The 24,343-nt window shown below is 44.5% G+C and overlaps 1 protein-coding gene across 7 annotated transcripts in view; it reads right to left on the minus strand.

Moving 5' to 3' along the window:
• Nucleotides 1-24,343, minus strand: part of asap2a (ArfGAP with SH3 domain, ankyrin repeat and PH domain 2a) — an 87,302-nt gene that overhangs the window by 18,145 nt on the left and 44,814 nt on the right. For 4 of the 7 annotated variants that reach the window (XM_031788356.1, XM_031788354.1, XM_031788353.1 and 1 more), the window contains exons 5-13: nucleotides 11,206-11,255; nucleotides 9,342-9,471; nucleotides 9,153-9,238; nucleotides 8,988-9,063; nucleotides 8,728-8,814; nucleotides 7,634-7,642; nucleotides 5,272-5,375; nucleotides 4,441-4,510; nucleotides 1,815-1,902 (exon numbers count right to left, since the gene is read on the minus strand). In XM_031788356.1, coding sequence (XP_031644216.1) covers nucleotides 1,815-1,902; nucleotides 4,441-4,510; nucleotides 5,272-5,375; nucleotides 7,634-7,642; nucleotides 8,728-8,814; nucleotides 8,988-9,063; nucleotides 9,153-9,238; nucleotides 9,342-9,471; nucleotides 11,206-11,255 — 700 coding nt within the window. Of the gene's footprint in view, nucleotides 1-1,814; nucleotides 1,903-4,440; nucleotides 4,511-5,271; nucleotides 5,376-7,633; nucleotides 7,643-8,727; nucleotides 8,815-8,987; nucleotides 9,064-9,152; nucleotides 9,239-9,341; nucleotides 9,472-11,205; nucleotides 11,256-12,404; nucleotides 12,487-24,343 lie in introns of all 7 variants that reach the window. The other 3 variants (XM_031788357.1, XM_031788355.1, XM_031788358.1) reach the window with 2 other exon arrangements.

Below are 24,343 nucleotides of genomic sequence, written 5' to 3' on the forward strand. Positions count from 1 at the left end.
GTAAGACACAGACAGTCATCTACAGTACATACAGTAAGACACAGACAGTCATCTACAGTAAGACAGACAGTCATCTACAGTACATACAGTAAGACACAGACAGTCTACAGTAAGACAGACAGTCATCTACAGTACATACAGTAAGACACAGACAGTCATCTACAGTAAGACAGACAGTCATCTACAGTACATACAGTAAGACACAGACAGTCATCTACAGTAAGACAGACAGTCATCTACAGTACATACAATAAGACAGACAGTCAACTACAGTACATACAGTAAGACAGACAGTCAACTACATTACATACAGTAAGACAGTCATCTACAGTACATACAGTAAGACACAGACAGTCAACTACATTACATACAGTAAGACAGTCATCTACAGTACATACAGTAAGACACTGTCAACTACAGTACACACAGGAAGACACTCAACTACAGTACATACAGGAAGACACTCAACTACAGTACATGCAGTAAAAGTCCCACATAAGTATAACAGCATCCCAACAGTACAATGGACGAGGCGACAACGGTTGAGATTTGACTATGTGGAATCTATGTAAGACAGAGGTAAACCTTTACCAAACATCCTATTGTACTGTACAACAAAGTACAAACCTGGAGGAAGTCCTATTGTACTTTATCCTCCTCCAGATCTGACTGATCTACAATTCAGATCCCCTGACAGCTGGGAGTTCTGACAGTCTCTCTCTCAAAGGCTTGTTTCCACCAGCACAAGCCCTTTCATATCCTGAAGCAGCAATATTGTCCTTTGACAGCCTGACATGAGCACTTAGTTCTGGCCCAGTGTTTATGAACTTCTTCACCTCTCAGCTAAACTCAACACACATCCCCAAAAACCTGACTGAAGAAAGAGGGCGAACAAAGAAAGAGGGTGAATCTCCCTTGGTTACATGAGATTATGTGAGGACACAGGGAACAGATGAACGTGGATGAAATTCTAAATAGGCTGCTGATTCAGAGAAGCCGGTGAGGAGACAAAGTACCGAGTCTTCCCTGAATATGAATCTTACAGTGATTCAACTATTCCCAACTCCTTTCCCGCTGCCCTCATTCCACGGAAAAACTCAGATGTTCCCTTATAATCCAGACATAGACCATATCAACCACTTTTCATTTTCTGTGATTCTCCTCTCCTCCCTAGTTTGTCTGCAGTAGATATCTCTACTCTATGAGCTGTCATTAGTCCCAACACATCATCCCTCCTTGTTCTGTAGTGTCTAAAAGCCAGGCTTTGAGAATGGAGCAAAGTCCATTTGTAGAGGTACTTCTGTGAAACACAGGACAGAAGAGGGAGAAGAGAATACAGAGGAGAGGACAGAAAAGAGCGAAGAGAGGACAGGAGAGAGAAGAGAATAGAGAGCCGGAGAGAACAGAAGAGAGCGAAGAGAAGAGAGAGCAGAGAGGACAGAAGAGAGAGCAGGAGAGGACAGAAGAGAGGACAGAAGAGAGAGCAGAGAGGACAGAAGAGAGAGCAGAGAGGACAGAAGAGAGAGCAGAGAGGACAGAAGAGAGGACAGAAGAGAGCAGAGAGGACAGAAGAGAGGACAGAAGAGAGAGCAGAGAGGACAGAAGAGAGGACAGAAGAGAGAACAGAAGAGAGGACAGAAGAGAGAACAGAAGAGAGAACAGAAGAGAGGACAGAAGAGAGGACAGAAGAGAGGACAGAAGAGAGGACAGGAGAGGACAGAAGAGAGATAAGAAAATAGGACAGAAGAGAGGACAGAAGAGAGATAAGAAAATAGAAGAGAACAGAAGGGAGTAAAAAGAAGGGGTAAACCTACGTGAGATGAGGTCAAAGCTCTTCTTCTCTTCTGGGTTATGTTTCACCTGACAGGTGAGGAGGTTGAGTTTGGCCGGCGGTCGGTTCGCCTGAACGAGGGGAGGACAGGAAAGAAAAACATGAGAATCAGCGAACGCAAAGCATAAAGGAAAATGCACCCTTCCCACCAGAACAAAAAATACAGTGCTCCCTCTTATAGTCATCACATCGGTAAGTTTGATCACTAAAGCTGTCCACATGCTACCAGAAACAGGTTGGAAAAGTTGGTGCATATATTATGACTACGCCCCTTCGTCGATGATTGGTTAACAGTTGGGATCCAATAGTCTTTGTTGTCATTCATCGAGGGACGACTCATTTTCATCCACATTCTTTCACCGAAAAATACTGCACCAAACATAGTTAGATGTAAAATTGCGCGACTAAGATCTCCATGGCAAATTAAGGACAGATTTCTTGCGTTATCTTAGATTAATTCGGACTATTCTGGCTACGGCGTCTCAAAATGGACAAACAGTACTATTGAGGCTTTTTTTCTCGTTTTTCAAGCGAAGATCTTTTAAATGAATATGCGAGCACACTCGTTCGGTTCAGCTAGGGGTCAGCCGAACTGAAGCATGCTGACCCCTGAAGTGGTTCATCACAATAACCATATTCACCAGAAGAGGTGTGCACTGTACCTGGATAAAAGCATTCATTTAGCCGACATGCACTCAAAATATCAGCATCAAAGAAAACATATTAAGCTATAAAACACGATGTACATTACAACAATCTGATACAGGTCCTGGACTGCAGAGCTACTTGAGAATCAGCACAGCATAGAATAAACCACTGCGAAATTCACCTTCCATTCTCCATCATTTATTACATCATAACATAACACTAATAGCCAGGCTCTCGGTATGCAGTTTTCATAAGTAATATTTAGGGGTTAAGGTCTGTCAGAATGGGTTTGTCCATGGAGGATTAGCTTCTGTACTGTGGTTTTCTGCTCTGCAGTGGAGGATGAAACCAGGCCCTGCCTGGGGCTCAGCTCAGGGTGCTTAAAAACCATCCCTGATTGCTTTCCCTGCTTCGACCTCTACATACAGCTGGTTGGCCAGGGAGAGGAGGGAGAGCTCATATGTGAGGTATATTATTTTCTTTTATGAGAGAGAAAGGGGAAGGAGAGAGAGGTAGAGAAAGTGTGGTGTGTTTGTGTATGTGTGTGTGAATTTTGAAAGAGAGCGAGAGAGAGAGAGCGAGCAAGGCGAGGAGGGGGATAGAGCAAGGGTGCGATAAAGTACGCAAGAGACAGAGGAGAGAGGAAGATAGAGCAATGGAGAGCGAGCGAGCGCGAGCGAGCGCGAGAGAGAGAGCGAAAGCGAGAGCGAGAGAGAGAAAGAGGGAGATTAAATCTAGTGTAATGCAGGGAAGTAGAGCCTGCTACAGTGAGAGCAGAGCAGAGGGGGATATCAATAGGCTGGTGAGACCCCGGGTGAAGCGGTGCAGGTAAAGTAGCTATGTGAACTAGCCTGACGAGAGCTGCATCCCAAATGGCTTTTGACTTCGAGCCCTATTGGTGCCATTTGGGATGCATCCAAGAGAAATAATACTCGTTGACCTGTAAGAGTGACTGACATTAATACTTATACCACCACCATTTTAGCTAAATAAAAACATTTAAAAAACGTAATTAACTTAAAATCACAATAAAAAAGTACCAGGCACCAAATACTTTCTGGAGTCTTGATCCCCACTCCCACCCCGTAGCTCTACTACCTCTGAACCCTCCCCATGGAATTGTTTATTATAATGGAGACGGTAAACCACAACCAAAAAGTAGGAAATAGCAGAAAAGTAGGGTAAGAATAAAGAGAAATTTAAAAAGATATGAATAAGAAAATAGGGAGAACAGGACAAAACAAGAGACGACCAGACTGGATAAGACTGGATAAGACAGGATCACACAAGACAAAACTAGTGGATAAGCTGCCAGTTAGCAGAGAGCTGATAATTAGGTAGGATGTGCCATAATTGAACTTGTCTGGGGTTGCCTGGGGGCATTTTAGGATAGGAATAGTTCCCAGGTGGATCTCTCCCAGAGGCCAGGTCAGACAGTAAACTAAGCCAATGTATGGTTGAAACATTGGAACTGCTTTTCGAAGTTAACAGTATAACTATTTTGCAAATTGTTAATGAAATCAATAGGAACTGTTTTATTGTGCTTGGAGATGAAATAAACATGTCGGTTGCCTAAAAGGTTTGATAAACAGTGATGACGTCTGATATGACAGAATTAGTGTGATCGAGTGACTGGCTTGAATATGGGTGAAGTGTAAGAGAACAGGCTAGAGCCACTTGCTGGATCAAATCCCTGCGCTGACACGGTAAATATCTGACGTTCTGCCCATGAGCAAGGCAGTTAATCCACTGTTCCCCGGGCGCCGAAGACATGGATGTCGATTAAGACAGCAGCCCCCCCCCCCCCACCTCTCTGATTCATTCAAGGCATTCAGTTGTACAACTGACTAGGTATCTCCCTTTCCCACTAGCCTTCCTGTAGATGAACGCTAACTGGCTAGGAGTAGGTTGTCTTGCCCTCTGTGTGTGTGTGTGTGTGCGCGCGCGCTCACATTACTCACCGTCCCATGTGATATGGTGAGGTATCCATTCTTCACTGAACACTTTCTCTTCTGCCACACTTTCCTTATCCTGGGACACACACACACTACATCATGACACAGAGACTGACATAACACCCCAGCGCCAGTGTGACACACTAAACACCCACATGAACCAACCAAACCAGTGCGATGGCTCATTAGTATGTGCAGGCCTAAGTAAATGATGCAGAGTTTGGGCAGTGTATTCCTGTCTATGGGGAGACACCCAGACATAAAAATAACATTAACAGAGATTCTCTGGTACTTTTGTATATATTTATTTTTAGCCAGTAGTTCTGAAAGTAGCACTCCACGAGCCAAAAGTGGCCCCCGAACGTCATGTACTACATCACATATGGGCAGACACAGTATTGTGCACCACGTCCTTGCCCCCCTCTCCCACTCTACTGTGTGTGCATCTTGATAGCGGTCGCTCAAATGGCGAGTGGCTGAAGCTCATTGGCTGGAACTTGAATAGCTAGGGGGCTGGCCCATGTGGGGGGGAAATGTATAGAAAATGACAGCACAGCTTCCAGAAAACTAGGGATTTGGTGGCTAATGGAAATGCGGCAGTCATTCTGCTAATAGATGATTCATGTACGAACGATCCCATGATCACATCCGGCCCAAAGCAAAAGGTTTTGAAAAAAAAAAAAAACATAGTTGGTCGCCAAAGTTCCCGGAGTGGGCCTATGGATAAATGCCATCACAACGAGTGTACTTTGTGTGTTTGTTTTGTCTGGCCTTTCCATTTGGTTATTTGAATGTTTGTTGAAGATAATGAAAGTTCAACAGGAGAGAAACACTGACCCGTCACTCTTCTTGTAGAGGTTCCCACAGCGCTCAGTACCGTGCTCCTTGTTTCCCTGCGGCTGGTGCAAACTGTAGGTAGCGCTCTGTCGCACCTGGGAATCCTTCAACAATACCAGCGCACGCACACACACACACATAAGGATCTATGTAGGCAAAGGCACAAGACACTGCAGTGGGTGTGGTAAGTCTCAATTGTCTAAAGTGGCTTCCTCTCCTTGTTCATTTTCCTTTGTCAGCACTGATCTGAAAAATTCTAGATAAAATCTAGGATATGAGAGCAATATGGCAGATCGGGATGCTGGCTGGGGGATTTGCTTTAGTGCAGTTGAAGTAGAAAAGGCAAGGAAGGGGAGCCTATAGACTATTGAGATGCTGCCACTAATAAATAAATAAAAATATACACTTCTCAAAAAAATTAAGGGAACACTTAAACAACACAATGTAAGTCCAAGTCAATCACACTTCTGTGAAATTAAACTGTCCACTTAGGAAGCAACACTGATTGACAATAAATTTCACATGCTGTTGTGCAAATGGAATAGACAACAGGTGGAAATTATAGGCAATTAGCAAGACACCCCCAATAAAGGAGTGGTTCTGCAGGTGGTGACCACAGACCACTTCTCAGTTCCTATGCTTCCTGGCTGATGTTTTGGTCACTTTTGAATGCTGGCGGTGCTTTCACTCTAGTGGTAGCATGAGACGGAGTCTACAACCCACACAAGTGGCTCAGGTAGTGCAGCTCATCCAGGATGACGCATCAATGCGAGCTGTGGCAAGAAGGTTTGCTGTGTCTGTCAGCGTAGTGTCCAGAGCATGGAGGCGCTACCAGGAGACAGGCCAGTACATCAGGAGACGTGGAGGAGACCGTAGGAGGGCAACAACCCAGCAGCAGGACGGCTACCTCCGCCTTTGTGCAAGGAGGAGGACTGCCAGAGCCCTGCAAAATTACCTCCAGCAGGGCACAAATGTGCATGTGTCTGAAACAGACTCAGACTCCATGAGCGTGGTATGAGGGCCCGACGTCCACAGGTGGGGGTTGTGCTTACAGCCCAACACCGTGCAGGACGTTTGGCATTTGCCAGAGAACACCAAGATTGGCAAATTCGCCACTGGCGCCCTGTGCTCTTCACAGATGAAAGCAGGTTCACGCTGAGCACGTGACAGACGTGACAGCCTGGAGACGCCGTGGAGAACGTTCTGCTGCCTGCAACATCCTCCAGCATGACCGGTTTGGCAGTGGGTCAGTCATGGTGTGGGGTGGCATTTCTTTGGGGGGGCCGCACAGCCCTCCATGTGCTTGCCAGAGGTAGCCTGACTGCCATTAGGTACCGAGATGAGATCCTCAGACCCCTTGTGAGGCCATATGCTGGCGCGGTTGGCCCTGGGTTCCTCCTAATGCAAGACAATGCTAGACCTCATGTGGCTGGAGTGTGTCAGCAGTTCCTGCAAGAGGAAGGAATTGATGCTATGGACTGGCCCGCCCATTCCCCAGACCTGAATCCAATTGAGCACATCTTGGACATCATGTCTTGCTCCATCCACCAACGTTGCACCACAGACTGTCCAGGAGTTGGCGGATGCTTTAGTCCAGGTCTGGGAGGAGATCCCTCAGGAGACCATCCGCCACCTCATCAGGAGCATGCCCAGGCGTTGTAGGGAGGTCATACAGGCACGTGGAGGCCACACACACTACTGAGCCTCATTTTGACTTGTTTTAAGGATATTACATCAAAGTTGGATCAGCCTGTAGTGTGGTTTTCCACTTTAATTTTGAGTGTGACTCCAAATCCAGACCTCCATGGGTTGATAAATTTGATTTCCATTGATCATGTGTGATTTTGTTGTCAGCACATTCAGCTATGTAAAGAAAAAAGTATTTAATAAGAATCTCTCATTCATTCAGATCTAGGATGTGTTATCTTAGTGTTCCCTTTATTTTTTTGAGCAGTGTATATATGACAAGCAAAGCCTTGGGGTCATGCACTAGTGAGGTCATCACCTCAGACGAAACAGAGGGGGAGGGGCCAAAGAAACATCTTCAGGGTTCTGTGTCTAACGTTACCATTGTCAACAGAAAAATCTAGGAAGACAGGGTTGTACTCATTAAGTCACAACGTAGCACAATTTAAAATGAAAAACAAGTATTTCAGAAGTACGCATAGTACCTTCGCATTTCACTGTGTTCAGAGGGTTTACTTACATTCGGTGCTTAATGAATATAACCCAGAACCCCCCCCCCCCCCCTTTTAGAGACAAATGCTCTCTATTGAAAATGCTTCAGACAAACTTCACTCTCCTTGACACCACGACCACCGATAGACAAGCACAGCAAAGGGGGCGCTGAGGACACACTTACTCTCCTAGACTTGGTTCACAAAGAGGCGGCGGCAGCGAAGCAAAGAGGAGAACAGACAGGTAAGATATTGAGGCAGTAGCAAAAACAGTAGAATAGTTCTCCACGTAGTAGCCGACGCCAGAAAGGACAGAAGTACGTGTGTTAACCGTACGTCTCTTTGGATAAAAGCGTCTGGCAAACGAGAGCATTAAGCACATCAGCGTGCTTAACCATCGACCATTAATGACTGCTCTCAATGAGCGTGCTAAAGTTGACAGGGAGTGAAGGGGGCTTTGGTAACATACATCAGGGTTTTGAACATTTAAGTGCATCACTCATAGGATATGAATGAGGCAGACTAGATGAGATACAGACGGCTTATATTATTGGATGACTAACTTGGGCATTAGACAGTGAAAAGACTAGGCCTATAGAGTTTGAGGGTTGCCGTGTGTGTGCGTGTGTGTGTGAGAGAGATCTGGATGGAATTATGTGATCCTTCCTTAACCCATAACAAGTCCCACCCAGTTGACTACTTAAAAATGGGAGGATCTCATTTAGTTTTGCTCAACTCCTGTGTCCTTTCTCCTACCTCCTCTCTCTCTCTCGCTTCCTTTTTATTTTTTTATTTTTTTAAGGTCAAAGGTAATCGCAGAGAGACGGCGAGAAGAGGGAACGTGGATGAAAATGTGCTTGCATGAAATGGCTCTCCACTCACGCATCAGGCAAATGTTGACACGGGTGGAATCCCTAATTAAATGTTGAAAGTAAAAACACATTTTATAGATGATAGAAAAAGTAGCATATGGTTTTTAAATGTTTGCATGCTTTTCTCCTTCGAGAAAACAACGCCTGATTCAAAGGGGGGGGATCCGCGCTTGCAGCCGAAGTAGTTAAATCACAGAGGGTAGCAGACTTCTTCGTTCGTACTACAAACAAAATTAACACGCTCTTCAACAACTTATCCGTTTCTGGGTCATGGAGGAGAGGAAGGAGGAGTTGAGGATGGACTTTTGCCCAAATGAGAATCTCCTAATGGTGAAAGTCCTCAATGGCGCTGCTCATGCTAAAACATACTGTGGGGCACTAGAGTGGTCGAAGTCTATGGGTGTTACCTCCTTCTGCTCCACCTGCAGCGCTGACTTGAGGACGTCCCGTAGCTGAGTGAGCTGCTTCCTCTCCTCGTCCTGGGCCTGCTTTATCTGGAAAGGTCATACAAAGGACACACAAAGGCCACAGGGGTCATACAAAAGGTTACAGAGTCACACAGAATATGTTTGATGAATTCAGCACACTTGATGAAGGAAAGGGAAGTCCCCATGAAGTCCCCATGAAGTCCCCATGAAGATGTCAACAGTAGTCTTGAGGAACTCACCGTGTGTAAGTCTGTGGCTAGTTTCTCTATGGATGGTTTGAGGTTGTCTACTGCTTTCAGCCCGTCCTGAAAAAAACTAAGGGGAGTGACAAATCTACATCAGCCGTTTTCTCCACGAAGTGAGCACTTGGTCAAATGCACACGTTCACTGACTGCAGGACTTACTTGCACTGTGCGTGGAAATATTTGATGAGATTCTGGAGTAGGTCCACCCCTTTCTTGATCTTGATCTCGTTCACTTTGAGAAGATACTGCGAGACAGAATTTTACAATGTCAGAAAACCCTCCACTACAGCTGTGGACATGGCCCAACCTGGCAACCCAGGCCTGAGCTCCATCTCTTTCCTTACCCACCTCACACATCTGCAGCTGGAAGAACCTCCTCTCCTTCTCCATCTCCTCTGCGATCTCCGCCCCGCTGATCTCCGTGCGGATCATGCCGTGCTGCCGCGCGTGCTCCTTCTTCTCCTTCTCGATCTTAGTGCTGGGACAAGAAGTGACATCGTTGTGGGGGGGTCAAAGGGCATTTCCAACCACAGACACACACCAAACAGGAAATATACAGAGTGGAAGGGGGAGGGCATTCCATGCAAAAGGGCATTATTTTCTAGCTCAGCATATTCCCTTTAAAAAGGATGCAGCATTTGGCTCCTCCTATGAGGAAGCTTAGGGAAACTTAAGTGACGCCTGTTTTCGTTCAGATTTGAAAGCAGACGGCCTCTCACTCATGCCTTTGGGTGTTAGGTCCTCGTCACTGTGGCCCGTCACTGTGGCCCATCACTAAACCAAAGTTAATGACTTGCCTGTTTTTTCCCCACCTCTGCCTGCAGTCAGTAAACAGCTTGGCCCATTTGGAACCATCAAGACACAGATGCAACAAGGCCATTCCAAAGGAAACTGAACCAGGGGGGGGGACTACAAATGGATCATACCAACAAAGACAAGACAGAGAGGGGGGGCATCAAGCTGATGTCAAAGTGGTGTGAATGCATGAGCCAGCACTGCACTATGGTCTGCTCCTGCAAGTCTACGTAGCGTGCTATCATCTACTGCTGTTCCGGAAAATATTTGATTCAAAAAGACATTTAAAAGAAGTCAGTTCCTGCCGCTGCGTCACAAACATTCATCCGTCTCAGGTAAAGTCATCTGGGTTATATTCTGTCATTTTGGGTGGCTCCCCTTTTTTTGACTCAAACCATCATTAGGTAAGACATCAAGATGTGACTGCTTTCATTAGTAGAACACCTACAAAGCTGTCACCTTAATCCTCAGCCCAGAAGCATAGGAGTAGAGAGAAAGCTTAAAAACAGCCACAAGAGCCACCAAAGACCGTGGACACAGAGATGGAGACAGTGGATCAAATGGGACTCTGTGGTGACGATGGTCAGGGTGCTACTCGCAAACTTTAAGGCGGCCGGGGCCAGAGTGGAGTTTGGGGCAGAGAGTCTAATCTCTTTCGGTCTGCAAAACATGGAAAGGTCTCATTATAACCGCAGACAAAGAGATTAGAGATATGAGAACAAATCCGATTGTGATCGGAAAAGTTCAAAGAACATCAGAGCAGATGGGACAACGATGTTCGAGGCCAAGCATAGTACTGCCCTCCGTTGACAGCAGACTAGCAGAGAGCGTCAATGGAGCAACAAGTCAGTACCGTCTCGTCATCAGATTGGCGCGGCAGAAGAAAATGCATTACCCTTTCAATAAAGAATGTCCTTTGCAGCTTGGAAAATATATCAGAGTACTATAAAATCTCATATACCGTTGCATGCAAAAATCACAGTGTAGACAGAGAGGGGTAAAGATGGCTTATTATTCTGGGTGTATTCATTGATGATTGCAAGGTGAGGTTGGTTGGGGAATAGTGGTCATTACAAGCACAGAGATGGGACAGGACATATCACATTGCATCTCATTCAAAATATTGCTTATGATGATAAAAAAAATATTTTAACAAATAAAATAAAAATCGGGCTCTGTACCAATGACAAATATACAGTAAAATGCATAACTACTATGACAGTACCAATATCTAGAGTTTATCAAAACGCTTGTGAGTCAGTTGAACCGACTGCTACAGTGCGGCCATAGAATGAACCAACGGATCAAAGGACAATGGACTGATCATCTGATAGTCTTCAGTCCTCTAAGCTAATAATGTCAATTGGCCAGAACCTCATTTCATATTGGCGGTAGTAAAATATTTTGAAAAACTTACACTTTTGTTTCATAGTCTTTCCAGGACTTATCAAACGGCTTTTTCAGGTCCTGTGAAGAAGAAAAAAGCAGAAAGAAACCAACGTCAGAGCTTCCAATTCAGAAACAAAATGATTCAGTTTTTGTTGGCACTAACATCACTCGTTAAAAGAGGATAGAAAAACATAACATGGTCATAGCGCACATTGTGATATTAAGCATACCACAGCACACACAGACAGCGTCACTATATCTAGAAGGCACTGACGCTACGGTACACATCATTACTCCAGTCAGTTAATGTTTACGGGATGTTACAAGCTCAGGGAAAACCCCATCCTTGTCAATCTCCCTGCACTTAGCCAAAAGGTCAACAAAGCACGCTGCCAATACATGACGCAGTCTTGTCATCCTTTTCCTCGTCGTTGCCGTAGGACGACAATAGCGTACAAAGTGCTACCGTTGAAAATAAAAAGAGCAGTGTTCAGAATCGTAACGTGGTTTAAGTGGCCACACAGCTGAACAGATTTCCCATGGTAATAGAGTAGCGTTCAACAGCTGTTTGATCAAATGTTAAATTATGCAACGCTTTTCAGGCACCGCGCCAATGAATAAACAGTGATTAGGGACAAACAAAAACAGACATTAACTGGCGAAATTGCCCGTGTCATTTTTCCTCCAAACACCGCAGCGGCAGGCCATTGAAAAAAAGAGACCGTGGTAAAACATGAGATCAATGGATTATCTGATTGCACTGAGAATCTGCTTGTTTCTTTTCATGTTGATTTGCTGATTGCATCCCAATCAACAATTGTGGAGAGCACTGATTGCTACTGTAAGTGTTGTTTTTTTTCAGACAATTTTTTTTTTACTGCAATGGCAGCCCGCAGGGATTTTTATAGAGTCATTAACTGGAATGAAAAATGAGTTGGTATAAAATGTGATCCTCAAAAGCTAATCTTTCTAAAGCTTTGTTACAATTCACGTATTATGGCATTACAATAAATATGTTGCCATTTTGCAGTCATTATATTAAATAGATTGCCTGACAGCCCATTCTCTTAGAGATGTTCCCTCTGTTGACACCTGGGCCCGTATACACAAAGCAACTGAGTAGGAGAGCTGATCTTCTCAGGTCCCAACCTTTCAATATAAAAATCAGATTCATTCATATCAAAAAAAAGAAAAAAGGCAAAACTGATCCTTGATCAGCACTCTTACTCTGGGACGCTTTGTGGATACCAGCCCAGACCTCTTCAAAACAAGTGTGGCAGTCATGGATCCATGGTCATTGGATCATGGTCTGACGAAAGAGAAAAAAAGAGAGTGTGAGAGAGAAAGGGAAATAGAGGAAGCAAGATAAAAACAAATTAAAAGGAGAACACTGGCTAAAAATACAAGCCGCGGAAGCGAGACGAGCTGCGCCGAGCGGCACATTGTCCAAGTGCAGCATTCCTCTCTCATTGACACCGGCTCGATGGGAAGTTAAGTGAGGAGCTAGCTACTGTGAGAGTGGGGAACAACAGTAGGGAAGTGAGGAGCTAGCTACTGTGAGAGTGGGGAACAACAGTAGGGAAGTAAGGAGCTAGCTACTGTGAGAGTGGGGAACAACAGTAGGGAGTGAAGTGAGGCACTAGTGTCAGATGGTGAGTGTAGCTGGTGCATGAATACAGGAACAAAATCATTGTGAAATGGAAAACAGGTGTGTGAAAACAAAAGACAAAACCAAAGGAAAAAGAAAAAGTGGATCGGCAACGCCGCCCGAACAAGGAGAGGCACCGACTGCTAGCTTCCACACAACAACATGGAACATGGCAGGGCAACTTAGCTGTGTGGAATGCTGGAAGAGCACAGCCAAACAGGGTTAACCTCCCATCCACTCAACCAAATCAAGGGCAAATTAATGAGTTTCACCAGAATAGATATTTGGGAGACAGAGGCTTTAAAACACAACGTAACACTCCTGTAAAGTTCTTATCCTGCAGTAGCCTCTTTCTTTGTTGAGTTTCTTAGTTCAATTCTTACCTCCGTTACCACTGTCCTTGTCAAATTGAAGACAGCGGACTGACCTTGAATGCTTCAATGTGAAGTGTACTTTCCTGTGCTCCTGAATGGGATGGGTCCACTGTTGGAGGTGATACAGTAGTGGAAGATCCCTGTCCAGTGAGTTGGAACGGGACCTATTCAGACTGCTACGCGGACAGAGCCTTTTCATCAAGACCTCAAATAGAAAACATGCAATTTACAGCTTTCAACCTCTATTCCAATGTCGTCTTGAACCTGGTCTTGTTGCTGTCAAGGGCACCTGTTACAATTCCATGAAATATGATCAGCCTCCAACTCCCAAATCTTTTCTTGGTGAGAAATAATGGTGAGATCACTCCTTTGGCAGAGCCTCTTGGAGCTAAAAGCCTCCCAACAGTTGTGTGTCTGGGTTTCATGACTCTTTTGGGGGGGGGGGGGGGGGGTGATGAGTCATGGTGTGTGTAAAAAATAAAAACAACTTTAAACAACAATAGATACAAAGGATCAGAAGGTTTAGCGCTGGAAGGGATGACATCATCCCAGTGTCATGTCTAATATGTAAATCCCCTTGGCTCTGGTGTTTTGTGGTCTCAGCACTTTCCGCCAGTCTGCTTATGTTCAGTGTTTGGAGTGGGAGTGTGGTTAAGGAGGTGGACACTGGACAGAGCTTAAGGGCCCATGCAGCAACAATAACCCATATGCACCAAGTATGAGGGCCTGAGCCAGCACTGAACCGCAGACAGACAGGGAGTGAGGATGCTGTATCTTGGTTGGTTGTTCCGGTTTGGAACCGTCCTAGGCTGCCACCTTTCCAACAAGTCAGTTTGTCACATTTCTGCCCTGCTAGTGCTGCCCCAGTCAACTGGAAGTGATGTTATTGTGAAGTGGACATGTCTCGGAGCAGCAACAACTCAGCCGCGAAGTGGTAGTCCGCACAAGCTCACAGACATGTGCTGAAGCGTGTAGCGCATTGAAATCACCAGTCTTCGGTTGCAACACTCACTAGAGTCCCAAACTGCTTCCGGAAGCAACGTTGGCACAAAAACTGTTCGTCGGGAGCTTCATGAAATGGGTTTCCATGTCCGAGAAGCCACCATGTGCAATGCCAAGCATCGGCTGGAGTGGTGTAAAGCTCACCGCCATTGGACTCTGGAGCAGTGGAAACGCATTGGAAGCTGTTCTTTTTTTTATTAAACTAGGCAAGTGAGTGAAGAACAAATTCTTATTTTACAAATGATGGTCTACCCCAGCCAAACCCTCCCCTAACCCGGATGACACTGGGCCAATTGTGTGCCGCCCTATGGGACTCCCGATCACGGCCGGTTGTGATACAGCCCGAGATCGAACCAGGGTCTGTAGTGACACCTCTAGCACCGAGATGCAGTGCCTTAGACCACTGCGCTACTTATAGCAGCAAAGGGGGGACCAACTCCAGATTAATGCCCATGATTTTTGAATGAGATGTTCGTTGACTTTTAGCCATGTAGTGTAGTATATTGAAAGTGTGTGCTTCCACACAGGTGTGGTTCCCGAGTTAATCACTTAACATCCCATCATACTTAGGGTCATGTATAAAAGTGGCCAGTTGTCCATTATTTTAGCTACCGTAGCTGGAAGATCTCAGTGACTTTGAAAGAGGGGTCTCAAAGGAGCATAGGGGGTGTAAAGTGTGTGTGTGTGTGTCACCATATCTCAACCCAATTGAACACTTACCGAATTTCTCATGAAAGAATAGTGCCGCATTCCTCCGATAGAGTTCCAGACACTTGTAGAATCTACGCCAAGGCGCATTGAAGTTCTGGCCCCTATTAAGATACTTTGTTGGGTTTCCTTTATTTTGGCAGTTACCTGTACTTCACATACAGTGTACCTAGCCCTTTTCAACTGAAGTAACTTATAAATCTTAATCGTGGCTTACTTTAAGCTCTCCGGGGCTGTCTCTGCCTCAGTAGAAGCAGACGGGACCCAGGCTAATGTCACCAGACAGACCAGTAACGTTCCTACTTGTACATCCTTTATCAGACACTGTCCATGCGGAAGTACCAACAAAAATGGCAGGAAGTGAGAGGAAACCAAAAAAAACTACAGGGTCACTTTGTGCCATAACATTACAACCCCAGAGAACAGCATGTTAAACACCTCGATCTTTCCCCCAGTTGAGGTTAAAGAGCAGGATGGAGAGATGAGTGGAGCGTAAAATGGCCTGTAATGGACCTGAAAGGAGCCGCAAAGTATGTAGGTAAGCGGCTACTTTTCATGGGTCCACTACTCTCAATAGGCCTGGAGTTGAACCACTTCAGCAGACTCCTCCAATGCATCACTAGCTGAAAATGTACTCTGCGAAGGGATTGTTTCAGTGAGGACAGAATATATCCCAACTACCGTGGAGCACAGACACTCTCTTTGAGCACAAAACGGTTGCTTACATGACACTTTCACAGCCCAAGCCCTCAGGAGTCTATTGCTCTCCATCCCCCACAGCAGGAGAAATCAGTGCGGTCTCAGGTAATCCCTACCATTATATCACAGCTCGATCATAATAGGGCTACAGATGTTCATTTCCAACACAAGTCAAAATCTTGAACCTATAAAGTTGAATCCCACTGTGGCAAGCAAAAGCTAAACCAATGCTATTAGTTTAAAAGTGAAAGCCATAAATATGGATATCCCCTCGGTTTACAAATCACTTAGGGGCTTGGGCTGTGGCACTTAAACGTGCAGAGTTGGATTTTTTTTAAAGAACCTTCTTGATATCAGAAACCTTGTTCATAAACCTGAATTACACAATTAGCACTGAGACAGTTTGCCCTAGTAGGAAGCCCACTGTGGGTAGCTCTCCCTGTTCTATTGGCTCAAAATGTAAACATCAGTGACCTGTCGACCTCTTGCTTGGGAGACCTTACAAGCCACCCCGAAATGGGTAACAAACAGCTTGCATTAACATATTTAGCCTCATGAAGTGAATCACTTGCTAACATCGACAACATTCATATACTGGCCATCTCTGAAACTCCCTTAGGTACGGTGCCTTCAGAAAGTATTCACAACAATCATCTTTTCCTATGTTATTGTGTTACAGCCTGAATTTAAAATGGCTTATAAACAAACAATACCCCCAAGTGGAGTTGTTGCAAGACAAATTACTTAAGAAGGAAAAGCTGAAATTTCTCAAGTCAACAAGAATTCAACCCCTTTGTTATGGCAAACCTAAATAGGTTCAGGGGTAAAAAAAAATACAAAATTAGAAACAAAGGGACCCTATTGGTAGATTGATAAAAATAGTGTTTAATGGCTCAACAACATTGTTGTTTTTCCACAATATTAACCTAAATGACAGAGTGAAAAGAATTAAGTGTACAGAATAAAAAAAGATTCCAAAATGAGCATCCTGTTTACAATAAGGCACTAAAGTAAAACTGAAAAGAATGTGCCAAAGAAATTAACTTCATGTCCTCAACGCAAAGCGTTATGGGGCAAATCCAACAACATGAGTGCCACTTCATATTTTCAAGCATGCTGGTGGCTGCATCATGTTTATGGTATGCTTGTCATCGGCAAGGAATAGGGAGTTTTTTAGGATAAAGATTTATGGAATAGAGCTCATCACAGACAAAATCCTAGAGGAAAACTTGGTTTGTCTGATTTCCAACAGACACTGGCAGACAAAATTCCCCGTTCAGCAGGACAATAAACTAAAACACAAGGCATACCAAGATGCAATGTTCCTGAGAGGCCTAGTTACAGTTTTGACTTATAATAGTCTTGAAAATCTATGGCAAGACTTAAAAATGAGGGGAGGGCTGCAGTTTTACAGGGTCCTAACCAATTGTTCTATTTGTGTGTTTTTTCACACACAAAATGCTACACAGTCTCTTATGACCGAAAATAGCTTTTGGATATCAGAACAGCGATTACTCACCTCGAACTGGACAAACATTTTTTAATTGACGAGTCAGACGCAAAGGATATAATGTTGTTTCCTCATGGACTGCACCAGATATGCCAGTTCTTGCTGTGAGATGTTTCCCCACTCTTCCACCAAGGCACCTGTAAGTTCCCGGATATTTCTGGAGGGAATGGCCCTCACCCTCCGATCCAATAGGTCCCAGACGTGCTCAAAAGGATTGAGATTTTGGCTTGTCGCTGGCCATGGCAGAACACTGACATTCCTGCCTTGCAGGAAATCACGCACAGAACGAGCATTATGGCTGGTGGCATTGACGGACCCTCCACCTCCAAATCGATCCCGCTCCAGAGTACAGGCCTCGGTGTAACACTCATTCCTTCTACAATAAACGCAAATCCGACCATCACCCCTGGTGAGACAAAAATCGTGACTCGTCAGTGAAGAGCACTTTTTGCCAGTCCTGTCTGGTCTAGCGACAGTGGATTTGTGCCCATAGGTGACGTTGTTGCCGGTGATGTCTGTTGAGGACCTGCCTTACAAAAGGACTACAAGCCCTCAGTCCAGCCTCTCTCAGCCGTCCCTGGAGGGGGTGCGTCACCTGAGTGGGTTGATTCACTGTTGTGGTCATCCTGTCTGGGTTGGCGCCCTCCCCTTGGGTTGTGCCGTGGCGGAGATCTTTGTGGGCTATACTCAGCCTTGTCTCAGGATGGTAAGTTGGTGGTTGAAGATATCCCTCTAGTGGTGTGGGGGCTGTGCTTTGGCAAAGTGGGTGGGGTTATATCCTTCCTGTTTGGCCCTGTCCGGGGGTGTCCTCGGATGGGGCCACAGTGTCTCCTGACCCCTCCTGTCTCAGCCTCCAGTATTTATGCTGCAGTAGTTTATGTGTCAGGGGGCTGGGGTCAGTTTGTTATATCTGGAGTACTTCTCCTGTCCTATTCGGTGTCCTGTGTGAATCTAAGTGTGCGTTCTCTAATTCTCTCCTTCTCTCTTTCTTTCTCTCTCTCTCGGAGGACCTGAGCCCTAGGACCATGCCCCAGGACTACCTGACATGATGACTCCTTGCTGTCCCCAGTCCACCTGGCCATGCTGCTGTTCCAGTTTCAACTGACCTGAGCCCTAGGACCATGCCCCAGGACTACCTGACATGATGACTCCTTGCTGTTCCCAGTCCACCTGGCCATGCTGCTGCTCCAGTTTCAACTTCCACCTGACTGTGCTGCTGCTCCAGTTTCAACTGTTCTGCCTTATTATTATTCGACCATGCTGGTCATTTATGAACATTTGAACATCTTGGCCATGTTCTGTTATAATCTCCACCCGGCACAGCCAGAAGAGGACTGGCCACCCCACATAGCCTGGTTCCTCTCTAGGTTTCTTCCTAGGTATTGGCCTTTCTAGGGAGTTTTTCCTAGCCACCGTGCTTCTACACCTGCATTGCTTGCTGTTTGGGGTTTTAGGCTGGGTTTCTGTACAGCACTTTGAGATATCAGCTGATGTACGAAGGGCTATATAAATACATTTGATTTGATATTGCGGACAGTCTGAGCACTGATGGAGGGATAGAGAGTTCCTGGTGTAACTCGGGAAGTTGTTGTTGCCATCCTGTACCTGTCCCGCAGGTATGATGTACTGATCCTGTGCAGGTGTTACACGTGGTCTACCACTGCGAGGACTATCAGCTGTCCGTCCGGTCTCCCTGTAGCACTGTCTTAGGCGTCTCACAGTACAGACAGTGCAATTTATTGCCCTGGCCACAACTGGAGTCCTCATGACTCCCTGCAGCATGCCTAAAGCACGTTCACGCAGATGAGCAGGAACCCTGGGCATCTTTCTTTTGGTGTTTTTCAGAGTCAGTAGAAAGGCCTCTTTAGGACCCTAAGTTTTCATAACTGTGACCTTAATGGCCTACCGTCTGTAAGCTGTAAGTGTCTTAATGACCGTTACACAGGTGCATGTTCATTCACTGTTTATGGTTCATTGAACAAACATGGGAAACAGTGTTTAAACCCTTTACAATGAAGATCTGAAATAATTTGGATATTTACAAATTTTCTCTGAAAGACAGGGTCCTGAAAAAGGGCCGTTTCTTATTTTGCCGAGTTTATTAGCCAACATGTAATCACTGAAGAATAAACTGGATGAGCTCCGTTGAAGACTATCCTCCCAACGGGACATTAAAAACTGTAAAATCTTATCATCGAGTCGTGGCTGAACAATGACACGGTTGGTTGGGTTTTCTGTGCATCGGCAGAATAGAATAGCTACAGTGGGGCAAAAAAGTATTTAGTCAGCCACCAATTGTGCAAGTTCTCCCACTTAAAAAGATGACACAGGCCTGTAATTTTCATCATAGGTACACTTCAACTATGACAGACAAATGTATATAAGAAAGTATTGAGAAACTTTTGTTATTGACCAAATACTTATTTTCCACCATAATTTGCAAATAAATTCATTAAAAATCCTACAATGTGATTTTCTGGATTTTTTTTCCTCATTGTGTCCGTCATAGTGAAAGTGTACCTATGATGAAAATTACAGGCCTGTGTCATCTTTTTAAGTGGGAGAACTTGCACAATTGGTGGCTGACTAAATACTTTTTTGCCCCACTGTATATCCAGTAAGATGAGAGGCCTGCTATAGACCACAGAGTGCTAACAGTCAGTATCTGGATAATATGTGTGAAATGCTTGATTGTTGAGATCAACAGAGGTATATTTTCTGTGTGACCTAAACATTTTCATCAAGCTGTCCACTCAAGATGAAGTTTCAAACTGTAACCAGTGCTTGCAACCTGGTTTGGGTTATCAGTCAACCTACCAGGCTATTTACAAACAGCACAGGAATGAAATCATCCACATGTATCGATTATATCTTTACTAACGCTATAGAAATCTTCTCTTAAGCCGTATCCACACCCATTGGATGTAGCAATCATAATATAGTAGCCATATGTAGGAAAACCAAAGTTCCAAAGGCTGGGTCTAAAATATTGTACAAGAAGTCATACAAAAGGTTTTCTAGTGATTCCTAGGACAAGGACAGTAGGAAAGCCTGACAAAGGCTACAAACCATCACAGGCTATAAACCAAAGAGACATTGTATGACCGTCGAAAATGACCTTGCTTTTGCAAATCATTTCAACCGTTCCAATTGTAGCTTTAACATGTGATATTTTACATTGCAGCAGAAAGTGGCCTTGGACAATATAAAACAGCATGCCAGCTGTTGATATACATATTTCTATGAATGACGTCAAGCAATACTCTCAACGTGTCATTCCACGAAAATCATATGGTCCAGGTGGCGTCAGCAGCAAGGCACTTCAGGCCAAAACAAACTCTCCTGGTCTCTCATCCCAATTAGACTCAAACCAATTTGCATACCGTGACTCCATGGGTGTTGATGCGTTACTGGTCACGCTGAACAATATCTACGAACATTTAGAATAGGCAAATAGCCTAGTGAATATTGTATTCATTGACTGGGAGGATAAACAGGCGAATTTGGGTGTCAAAGTCTGTTCTACTGATCAAGTGGATTAATAGTTTCCTTGTGAACCGTACTCAACAAGTGAAGTTTACCTGCGCCATCTCTACATCTAAAACAGTGAATTTGGGTGTCAACTCTACTGATCAAGTGGATTAATAGTATCCTTGTGAACCGTACTCAACAAGTGAAGTTTACCTGCGCCATCTCTACATCTAAAACAGTGAATTTGGGTGTCAACTCTACTGATCAAGTGGATTAATAGTTTCCTTGTGAACCGTACTCAACAAGTGAAGTTTACCTGCGCCATCTCTACATCTAAAACAGTGAATACGGGAGCCCCTTGCGTACTTTCACGAATACTGTACACAAAACAATTGTCAAGCCTGACGCAGCCCACAAGATGACACCTCTTTTGTGGGTTTCCTCCACCCAGAACAAGCCTCAAGGTTTTAAAAGAGAAAAGGCTCAATTTGTCCAGCGGTGTGCAGATAACTTTCTTGAAATAAATGTTAAGAAAACAAAAAAAGAGATGTAACTTGATTTGAGACGGAACAAAAACTCCACTACCCCCTATGAAGATTAATGGGGAACCAGTTGATAAGAGTAACCACATAAGGGAATCGAAATAGACTGCCCTGCAGAGTGTAATGTCCTTTGGTCTAAAACGCCTGTTTGGAAACATGCGAGTGCAAGACAAAGTCAAGCTACAGCGCTTGATTAAGACAGCGGGAAGGATAATTGGTATATATCACGAATCAGCCACCAACCTGTACACAAAAAGCATCCTCCTAAAAATTGAAAGCATTTTACAGGACAGTTCTCATCCCCTTCACTCAAACTTCAGTCACAGCAGCTGGACAAGAGGAAAGAGACTTTGTCAACAGAAAATGAAAACAAAAAGCTACTCACTTTAAATGCGTAGCTATAGCACTTTGAATGAATTAGTGTCATTTCTGTGTACCGTCTGTTTAAGCACATGACCAAATTAATTCCCCCCCCGGTGGGTTAATAAAGTTGCCACTTTGAATCAGAATCCTATGTCGAAAAGATGTAAAAATGATTTACTGGTCTGTTGTGTCTAATGAGGAGCAACCTAGATACATAGGGCGGCGCACAATTGGCCCAGCATCGTCCGGGTTTGGCCGGGGTAGGCAGTCATTGTAAATAATCATTTGTCTTTAACTGACTTGCCTAGTTAAATAAAAAGGTTAAATAAAAAAAATGGCATTGTTTCTTCCAGTTATTGATAAGCAGGCGCCTATTAAGAAACTGACTGTTCAGTTTCTTAATAGGTGCAACACCTTCCTCCTGTTCTCCACAGGTGCCTTCGCTGAGGGATGAGTGAAATAATGATGGAGAAAGCAAGAGAGGAGGGAAAAGGTCCTCTGGCAGTGTAAGTGAGAGATGGTGAACATTACATACTGCAAGCTGGGGATGGAAAGTCTTTAATTGTCTCTCTTAACAGTCTCGCACGCATTCTCTCTTTCTCCCCCCCCCCCCCCCCAGTGGTTAATGGAGAGACAGGCTGTGTGAATCAGAGCAGAAAGCACCATGACTTGCACCCCATTAGCCCCATGTCAGGAGTGTAATGAGAGTCACCAGTGGGGTAATGAGCAAATCTGGCCCACTGCTTCTCCCGCTCTGTCAGTACTCACAGTTCAATGGCCTACTTGCTTCCCTCTGTCAGTACTCACAGTTCAATGGCCTACTTGCTTCCCTCTGTCAGTACTCACAGTTCAATGGCCTACTTGCTTCCCTCTGTCAGTCCAGATAGGCCCTGTAGTAGGGCTGTCCAACTGAAAAACATCTCGGTTGACCGAAAGTCTGTTCTTTCGACCAATCGTTCGCCATTTTTCAACGTGTATTTTTCCATATATAGACACACCCTATGGTTTGAATAAAATCAACTATATGCATTGAGCTTGTCTGATGCTTTAAGCTTACAGTTTTATGAAATAAGACAAATGCCTTAAGAGGGCGCCAGAGATCTAGCTAACCAGAAGAAGAAAAAAAACTGAACCAACTACTCTCCTCTTGCTCCTGCTGGCTTTCGCAGATTCTGCCATTACACTCCTGAAGTTGCCGGTAATAGGCTTCACGAGGAGTCGCAACCTTTGTTGTGGAATGCTAACTTACCATTTCTACCGAACTGTGTGACAGTTATTGTTTTCATATGCACATCTGTGAAACCGTTTCATTTCATTTATACATCTTCATATCTCAAAATCGTTGTCAAGCGTTTCATCAAAATTCTATCCAAATCTAAATGAAAATGACAAAGCTAAAAAGTAACTTCTATTGCCATTGCTATGTAAACACAACCTACATAAAACCAACCAATAAAAACATTGCAGCCTGCAGGTAGAACATTTCCTGATAAAAATAAATATTCTATAAATCACATTGGCTGCACATGGCCTGTCTGCAACAAACCTGAAACATTGTATCAACTATTAACTTGGGACAGACCTGAAGCTTGAACTAAGGAACTTTCAGCACTGTATAAAACATTCTGGGCCCTCAGAGTTTCCTGTGCGAGTGAGCGGACGTGGATAAGAGGCCGTTCTTGACCTGGGCAGGAGCTCACCACAGCTGAGTACCGGCACCTCAAATGTTCTATTGATTGAGCTTCTGTTCCTCTTATAGAATAAGAGTTCAAAAGTATTGTGGAGCTCCTGCACCTATATATAAACAGTACCAGCACCCCAAATGAGTCGCGGAATCTATTTCAGTCCAAGTCAAGCACTGATAAGAAGTCATCCGGTTTCCACTGGATCAGAGCATGACATATTTCCCATTCACACCGAGTGGTTATTGAAAGGGAGAAAGCTGGAAAGATTTTTCAAAATACAATGAGGAACTTTTGTCAGCTCGGGGATTTGATCTTGCAACCTTTCAGGTTACAAGTCCCAACGCTCTAACCACTAGGCTACCTGCCACCCCAAATGAATACATTTGCGCACAGGCCAGGTAGCCTATAGGCCCTACTTCTATGCGTGCGCGCCATTACTCAACATTGACAGGAGCACTCTAATCAAAAGACAATGACTAAATTGACAAAACTCGTAAATGGAATAAAAACAAACAAAACGTGTTTCTCACTAGTGTGAGGCTGTGCGCTCTGCTAACAATGTGTCCACTCTGACAATGACAACTGGAAGAATAATATTGAATGCATTAAAATAAATGACCTTAACCAAAAGTAAACAAACATTGTAGGAATGTTTGGAATTATAGGAATTAACGGGTAAATGTAGTACAGCTGAGATATGTAAATGGGGAATTGATAGACACTAACAATCAAAACGCAAACAATTCACACAATGAAGTTATGAAACAAGGAATGTGCACACATTGATGGGAAAGAGAGCATTCTGGAAGTGCATTGTGCATCTCGGGGCATGGTCAATCTGACATCTGCACTGGCCCTGCAGTGTTTCTGCTTATATGGCCTCAGCAGAAGTCAGGGCATTCATTACTTCCATGCGTGTCGCAGAAGCAGTGCTGTTGTCAAGGAAGTGAGTTTGTGTTCATACAGGATGTACCGCCCCCCACCTACCGTCAACCAATCATGTCAATGTGGAGCTATACATAGCCCTCCGCATTCTGATGTGGAACGGAGCTCGATTTGTCCTCTGTATGCCTTTGAAGGCTCTGCAATTGCATCACACCCTCCAAATGGAGCCTCCGACCACATTTTCGGATCAAGCATGAATTGGCTTTGGATTAGTTCATT

This window comes from Oncorhynchus kisutch, linkage group LG14, assembly GCF_002021735.2.
Source record: "Oncorhynchus kisutch isolate 150728-3 linkage group LG14, Okis_V2, whole genome shotgun sequence".
NCBI lineage: Eukaryota > Metazoa > Chordata > Actinopteri > Salmoniformes > Salmonidae > Oncorhynchus > Oncorhynchus kisutch.